We start from the raw sequence: 9,167 nt of genomic DNA, 5'->3' as shown, positions 1-9,167 counted from the left end.
ATGTTTAAACAAGTATTTTTATTAAGTATTATGACTTACGATGTTTTATAAAGGCTCATCATGCATTCATGTTATATTCCGCTCATGTTATGCCTCATGATGATTCAGCAAGCCATGTGGTTCGCTCGGTCACATGCAAGGGCACCGAGTGCCGTGTTTCGCCCGTGCCATGGTTCGGGGCGTGACAACTATTTCCACTAGAAATAGAAACAGACTGTACTGATGTGATTAAAGTAATATATCATGGACATGATTGCCATACTCTCTTGCAGATAGGATAATGCTTCAAGGCAGAAATTTGTTGATGCAATATAATTTCAGACAAGGAAATAAGGTGGCTCACAAGTTAGCTAAGGAAGCTCCCAAGAAGTCCACTATTAAGAATGTAACGTTTCATTAACCCCCCTAATTATGTCTTGCAGCTCCTAGCATATGATAAATCTAGTACTATAGTAGCTAAAAGTTCTGGATGAAAAAAACTGTAATAAGTTGGCTGGTATGTGGAAAATTAATGTGTCCTAAGTGACACATGTCTGAAATAATATTTTGACTTTCAACTTAATATAACATTATCTTTGATTGTTAAAAACGAAAATGCCAATTTAAGGGGAGAAATTTGTATCCAATAACTGGGTAATTATAATTTAAAAATAATTTTCATAGTATGAGCAAATACACTACATTATTTTGACTACTAGTGACTTGGGCCATTTAATTAAGGGTGACAAAAAAGTATCAAAATTGAGTTAGGGTAACTCTAGTTTTTTTTATTGAGTAGGGGTGATAAACTTTGAATTAGTGATTAGGGAGTTTTGACTTGCCCCAAAGTTATATTTTTAACACTTTGACCCCAAGCTTTGTTTTTTACACATTGCCCCCAAGTTTTATTTTTAACACTTTGACCCAACCCATATAAACCCTACAATACCCAAATTGACAAAAAAAACGCGCCAAATTTTCTTTTTGCTTGCGCCGTTTTCACCATTTTTGCCTCTTCTTTTTGCTTATTTTCTTCTTCTTTTTGCTTCTTTTCTTCTTCTTCTTGCTTCTTCTTCTTGCTTCTTCTTATTCAGCTGGTTTCTTCTTCTTCTTTGTCGTCCACTATTTTGCTTTCTTGTTTTTCTTCTTCGTCCGCCATTGTTGCTCAAGAAAAAGAAAAAACAAGACCACCCGATTTTTCAATTTTTTGACTGGATTTCATTCGTGTAGCACTGGGAATTACTTCATAAGTGTTTTCCTCTCATTCCATTGTTCTGCTTTCTTCTTCTTCTTCTTCTTCTTCTTCTTCGTCCGTCATTGTTGCTCAAGAAAGAAAAAAATGAGACCACCCGATTTTGTAATTTTTTGACCGGATTTTGTTCATGTAGCATTGGGAATTACTTCATAAGTGTTTTCCACTCATTTGGTAAGTAAAACAATGCTGTTTTATTTTAATTTTTCATCTGGGTATAAATCTACTGATTTTCCAACAAAACTTACAGTAGTTGTTATAATTGTTGCAACAGATAATGTGGTTGTTATAGTTGTTGCAACAGATAATGTGGTTGTTATAATTGTTGCAACTATTGCTAAATACGTTGTTGTATAAATAACCTGCAACAACTCAATGATCTATTGGAGTCAGCTTCGATTTTTATCTCAAACAGAATCCAAAAAACTGAAGCTGCTTCCAACAGATTATTGACTTGCTACAACAAGTGGAACACTTGTTGCAACAAGTAATACACTTGTTGCAAAAACTCACTAATCTGTTGGACATCTTCAACAATCTGAAACAGAACCCAAAAAACCGAAGCTGCTTCCAACAGATTATTGACTTGCTGCAACAGGTGTAATACTTGTTGCAACTGGTAATACACCTGTTGCAACAACTCACTAATCTGTTGGACACCTTCAACAGCTTGAAACAGAATCCAAAAAACTGAAGCTGCTTCCAATAGACTATAGATTTGTTGGAACAAGTGGACTACTTATTGGAACAAGTGGACTACTTGTTGCAACAGGTAATGCACATATTGCAACAACTCACTAATCTATTGGACATCTTCAACAGTCTGAAACAATACCCCAAAAAACTGAAGCTGACTCCAATAGATTAGTGACTTGTTGCAACAAGTGGATTACTTGTTGCAACAAGTAGTCCACTTGTTCCAACAAGTCAATAATCTGTTGGAACAACTACTGCAGCTGTTTCATTTTGTTAGAGTTTGGTATGTACTCTCATGACCAATTTTTTGTTAAATAAAATATCTTCAGGTACTTCGAACACCACTAACGGGGGACTCAATAACAATAGGGGTTGATTGCCATGGTGAATGGATCGAGAAAAACAATCGATATATTTGGCGATAGAAGGGTGGTAACATGTTAGAGACGATAGCGATGACTGTCAAAGAGATGTTGTGTTTGATGATTTTGTGAACCTAATCATCACCTATTGCGGAACTGAAAGATCTTGCCATCACTTACATGCACAGATCTTTTGAAAATCATAGGGTCTTGCTATTTAAGATAATTGATTAGGTTCGTTTGCGTGCTTATTTGAATGATGTAGCTAGGACCATTTTAAGGGTATATGTTGTTGGAAGCCCGGTAGAGAACCAAAATTTATCTCAAGACTAACAAGATGTGTTAAATAATCAATTGGATGGGGGTGGATGTGGATATACTAGATAATGGAAGTGGGACTGACCAGATTCCTATACCCGAAGTTGCGAGCAATACAGTGGGCACTACACAATTAACACAGTCTAGCCAAGTTCAAGATGATGAAACAGGTTTTTATAAAGGAATGTCATTCAAGAACAAGGAAGCACTAGCAACTTCGTTGAAACTTGCTTGCTTGAAGAAAGATTTCAAAATCAAGAAGGTGATTAATTCGCATTATGTGTATTGCTTCAGATGTGTACATCCGAAGTGCAAGTGGTGGCTGAGGGCTGTGAAGCTTTTAAGTTCTGACAGATTTTTTATCAGAACCTACATAAAGCATCACACATGTGGTTCTGAGCACATTACGAGTCATAATCCACACGCTACAGCGAAAGTCATTGGTGAATACTTCAAAGATAGGTTTCCTTACGATAAAGGCCCATCAACAAAAGATATGAGTCAATCAATCCGTACAGAATTGGGTTGTAAGGTAAGTTATTGGAAGGTCTGGAAGGGCATGGAGATTGCAAAGGCTTTGACAAGGGGGACACATGAGCACGGGCATGCGGTGCTTAATGCGTACCGTTATATGCTTCATTCTGCAAATCCAGGAAGTAAAACAGCATTGAAGGTTGATGAAAGTGGGAAGTTCAAGTACTTTTTTGTAGCCTATCAGGCTTGGATGCTTGGTTTTGCGCAAATTAAAAAGGTCATAGCTGTCGATGGCATATTCTTGAGGAGCAAATATGAAGGAGTGTTGTTGTCAGCAGTCGCACAAGATGCGGAGAATCATATTTTTTCGGTGGCATTTTGTGTAGTGGACAAGGAGTGTGATGCTTCGTACAAATATTTGTTTGAACAAATGAGAAGCTAAATAGAGGATACCCTTGAGTTGTGCATAATTTTTTATAAACATCCAAGTATCAAAAAGGCAGTTTCAATTGTCTTCCCTACATGTCATTATGGTTTTTGCATGAGGCACCTTAGGGAAAATCAGAGAACCACCTTTTACAGTGGGGCGGTCGTATCTCAATTTTATAAAGCAGCAAAAGCATACAATATTGAGGTCTTTAATGACCATTTCAATCAAATAAGAGATTTAGTTCCTGGGGCCGCCGAACATCTTGAACATGCTGGATTCCATAGATAGTATAGGCATTCTCGCTTACGAAATAGTATTTGCACATTTTCGTTTCCAACAAGTAACACATCTGCCGCCGTAACTAATAGGTTACTTGTTGCAACAGATATTGTACTTGTTGTGATTTTCCAACAGCTGAGCAACCTGTTCCAACACTAATATGTTTGTTTTCTCAGGTATAATTTTATGATGACAAACGCTCCTGAGTTGGTGAGCTCAATGTTCAATATTGTGTAGTTCCTGGGGTCGCCGAACATCTTGAACATGCTGGATTCCATAGATGGAGCAGGGCATTCTGCCCCGAAAATAGGTATTTGCACATTTCTGTTTCCAACAAGTAACACATCTGCTGCAACTAATAGGTACAACAGATATTGTACTTATTCTGATTTTCCAATAGCTGAGCCACCTATTCCAACACTAATATGTTTGTTTTCTCAGGTATAATTTTACGATGACAAACGCTGCTGAGTTGGTGAACTCAATGTTCAATATTGAAAAAGAATTTTCCATTACTGCTCTATTAGATTCCATAAACAGGAGGTTTGCTGAGAAATTTCATGAGAGGCGTATGGAGTTCATTCACCCACCAACCATCTTTGTTCCCTCAATGGAAAAAAAAAGTATCAAAATTTGTCAACTTGGGGAATAAGTTATTGGCCCATCAAATTGCCAACTACAAGTTCAGTGTCATCGGTTACGGTTCGATTGCAACAGTCGATTTGCAAAGAAGATCTTGTACTTGTAGAGTTTTTGACCTGGACAAACTACCTTGTCCACATGCTATGGCAAAGACTTCGAGTCCAATATGGTGAAGACTTTGGAAGGCGGATTTATGACTACCCATCTGCATATTATAGGGTGGAGAATTACATAATTGTATACTGTGAGGAAATGAATCCCGTGCCTTCTGAAGAATGTTGGGAAGTTCCTATGGAGATTTTAGAGAGAGAAATACCTCCTCCACATATTGATCCGAGCAAACCGAGAAGAAGACGGACAAAGAGGAGGCGTGGAATCAGGGAATCATTTGCAACGAGGAAAAATAAATGCTCCATATGCAAAACAGCTGGCCATAAAAAAACTATATGCCCAAATTGAATTGGTCCATAGTTGTTAATCTTGCAATGTCTTGTAATAATAATTACTATTGTTGGTGTTTGTGAAATTGGATTTTATGATATTTTTATGTTGTTCTTCCTTATATTGGAAAATTATGTTGTTTGTGTTAGTGAACTTGGTTTATATGATATGTTGATCTTGCTCAAATCACCGATGTATGTTCTGTGGTTTTGCAATTTTTTAACAGTCTCCACCAAGTAATAATTCTGTTGCAACAGCTTTGTAACTTGTTGGGATTTTCCCAACCAGTAACCGGACTTGTTGCAGCAACTAAGTTACTTAACTTGGTTTTCCAATAAGTGACATGACTTGTTACAGCAAGTTATTTAGTGTTTTGAGTTTTTACAACAAATGGAATGAGTTGTCACAGAAACTCCTTAACTTGTTGTGTTTTATCCAACAAGTGATATGACTTGTTCAACAGCTATGTTGCCTGCTGCAACAGATTATGCAATTGCTGCAACAGCTATGATATGAGTCACATATATTTAGTGCTCAACAAAGGGAATCAATAATAGTTAGTGTTAAACAAAGGGATTCAATGATATTTAGTAATCAATATATTTATCTACTAACATCCTTAATGGATTAGACTGTAATTTCATTGATTAGATGGGTAATTCTAAGTGTATTCTTTCCAAATCAAGCGATCGTTCGAGTAATTTGATGAGAACTACTGGATTCACCCATATTTATTGATAAACAAAGGAAACCAATGATATTTATTGTTCAGTATATGTACCTAACCAATTTGATGGTATTCTAAGTCAGGACATATGATCAACTAAGTGTATTCTTCCCAAATCGAGCAATCGTTGGAGTAATTTAATGAGAACTACTAGATTCACCCATATTTATTGATAAACAAAGGAAACCAATGATAATTATTATTCAGTATATGTACCTAACTAATTTGATGGTAGTCTGAGTCAGGACATATGATCAACTGAGTGTATTTTTCCCAAATCGAACGATCGTTGGAGTAATTTGATGAGAACTACTGGATTCGCCCATATTTAAATCTAAATAAAGAAAACCAATGATATTTATTGTTCAGTATATGTACCTAACGAATTTGATGGTATTATGAGTCTTCCCAAATCGAGCGATCGTTGGAGTAATTTGATGAGAACTACCTGATTCACCCATATTTAGATCTAAACAAAGGAAACCAATTTTATTTATTGTTCAGTAGATGTACCTAACCAATTTGATGGTATTTTGAGTCATGGCATATGATCAACTAAGTGAATTCTTCCCAAATCGAGCGATCGTTGGAGTAATTTGATGAGAACTACTTGATTAACTCATATTTAGATCTAAACAAAGGAAACCAATGATATTTATTGTTCAAAGATATGTACCTAACCAATTTGATGGTATTCTAAGTCAGACAGATGATCAACTAAGTAACTTGTTTAAACATGAGCCATCTGTTGCAATAGATAAGCCACTTGTTGCAACAGATTATCCACATGTTGCAACAACTGACCTATCTGTTGCAACAGATTATAAACTTGTTGCAACAGATAATTAACTTGTTGCAACTTCTTCAACAGTTGATAGATTTGTTGCAAAATAACCGACCCATCAAGGTAAATGCATTATCAACTTGTTGCAACTTCTTCAATAGCTATTATATTTATTGCAACAATTGACGCATCTGTTGCAAGAGATTAGCAACTTGTTACAACAGATTATCAACTTGTTGCAACTTCTTCAATAGCTGTTAGATTTGTCGCAACAACTAACCCATCTATTGCAACAACTGACGCATCTACTGCAACAGATTATAAACTTGTTGCAACAAACTATCAACTTGTTGCAACTTCTTCAACAACTGTTAGATTTTGTGACTTGTTTGAAACTACTGAACATAATGTACTGAACATAACTTAAATACTGAACACCTAATATATACTTAACAAAATGTCTTAGAAAGGTACTGAACAGCTAATATATACTTAAATTACATAATGTCATCAAAAAAACACCTAATATATACTTAAATTGTTCAACAGGCCACATTTGGGCTCCAAAAAACACAACTTTAATAAATTGTTTATCATCCCATCTTAGGGCTCCAACACCTTTCAATCACACCTAAGGCCCATCTCCATTGCATCCTCCCCACAGAGTTGTCGCTGATTAGACTTTCGGGTTTTTTCATAGTTATGCCGGTAAGCAAAGACTCCATAAAAGCAAGTGACCACGAACCACTACCAAAGGACATTGCAGGGGAGATTCTTGCTCCTATTGAATTCCCATGGTTCATTGAGTAACTTTGCAGGCAAGTGTGCGAACATACCACTCTGTTTCAGTAACTTGGGCCATAATTCCAATATAGGATGCTTGAAACAAAAGAAAGCATCATCTGGGTAGACAGGAACGTTGCAGTCATAAACATTTACCACTCCCTCTTCAATTTTGAACTCGAGAGTGTCACGACCCAACTGGAGGGCCGCGACGGGCGCCCAGTGCTAACCCACCCGGGCACCTCTTATCATACTTTCTCATTTACATCTAGGTGAGCCACATAGCTAAATCATACTTTAATTCCTCATTCATACTATTTCCATTGGGCAACAATACATTTATATCATCTTCAACAACTATGCCCACAACAATATACACAAGCCGACGAGGCTAACAAAATGATATCCAAAATATAGGCCGACAAGGCCAAATATATCTAACCATATACACATGACTACGAGCCTCTAAGGAGAGTATCTCATATCATATAGGCGGGACAGGACCCCGCCTTGCCCATAAATATGTACACAAGAGAATAAATACCAAAAGCTGTAGCTCCGAATGAAAATGAGCCCGCTATGTAGTCCCCGAGTAATAAAGCTATGGATTAAGCCTGCCCCCGGCCACCGCGCAGTATGACGCATGAGGTCCATAAACAAAAGGACGCGCACGAAGAATGTACCGAGTATGTAAAGCATGATCAACATCATTATGAAAGCATAATAGATAACATAAGAAATAGCATAGATGGGAGATAGTAGTATCATCGTTTAAACACTTACTTGCTTTTCATAGGACTTTCCATTTCTAATGCGTGATTGTGTACATACATCCGTATCCATTTCCGTACTCATTTACATTTCGTATCCATTTTCGTATTCATAGCATATTCGTATTTATATTCATACTCATATCGTATACATATCCATATCATGTACATAGCATACCCAACCATGAAGGTTCGGTGTTTCACATACCCGGCCATGGCAAGGCTCGGTGAGTATACATACCTGGCCCTACCAAGGCTCAGGGTTATCCGTACCCATCTGCAGTGGTGCGCGCTATATATATATATATATATATATATATATATATATATATATATTCTACCCGCCATATAAGCTCGGGTTTCATAATAGCCATACATAGACACATTTACATAAAAGCTCATAAGCATCTTTAGCATCATTACTATCGTCGTTCATTACAAACCTATCCCTAGAGGATTACTCATCATATGGAATTTAGTACAATCGTAACATATCGAGAATCATGAGCTTAGTAGCTTTTAAAGATAGAATCATTTGGAGGACATCATAGGCTCATAGAAGAATAGGTATTTGGCCAAGGAACCATGCCTTATGAAAGAAGGGTTAGCCTTACATACCTTTCCGTTCAACTATTCTATCACTTGCACATTCTCCTTTAATGCTCGCATTTCTACCTTCATTAGAGTTATACTGTCATTAGAAAATCGATAACTTAGCATACATGAATAAATCTAGAGAAAATTGGACAGCATCTTATTTATTTATACGACTTCGTCCATATCATATATCAACTCCCAAGCATCAATAATAACATTCACAACATCATAACAATAGTCTTTATTCACCTACATTATCCTTACTTCTCAATTCACTTCCAATCATCCATATCCATGGCCATGGCACACGATTACATTCATTCATATACAATGTTTACCTCATGTTCTTAACATCATTTATAACATAACCATAATCACAACATATCAAGAATCATGACTCAATCCAAGCTATTACTCAAAATGACACTATTCCCACATTGATGACCCATTTTCTATATTCTTCTACAATCCAAGTGTTTCAAATTCTCAATACCTTAAACAACATGGAAATACCATAAAACTTACCTTAGATGGTGTAGGAATGAACCTTGGGTGGGAAAAACTTCACTTGAGCAAAAATCAGTTTCACCTTTACTTGATTCCTTGCTTGATGAACTTTTAAGGGTTTCTTAC

At 36.6% G+C, this 9,167-nt stretch overlaps 1 protein-coding gene across 1 annotated transcript; it reads left to right on the top strand.

The window, feature by feature from the left end:
* Positions 1 to 2,647: 2,647 nt before the first annotated feature.
* Positions 2,648 to 3,523, top strand: LOC132042547 (uncharacterized). Its single transcript, XM_059433074.1, has one exon. The coding sequence runs from the start codon at positions 2,648 to 2,650 to the stop codon at positions 3,521 to 3,523; it is 876 nt and encodes a 291-aa protein (XP_059289057.1).
* Positions 3,524 to 9,167: the final 5,644 nt, after the last annotated feature.

The sequence above is a fragment of the Lycium ferocissimum genome, unplaced genomic scaffold (assembly GCF_029784015.1).
Source record: "Lycium ferocissimum isolate CSIRO_LF1 unplaced genomic scaffold, AGI_CSIRO_Lferr_CH_V1 ctg16071, whole genome shotgun sequence".
In the NCBI taxonomy this organism is placed as follows: domain Eukaryota; kingdom Viridiplantae; phylum Streptophyta; class Magnoliopsida; order Solanales; family Solanaceae; genus Lycium; species Lycium ferocissimum.
This window is presented reverse-complemented; position numbering and strand designations above follow the sequence as displayed.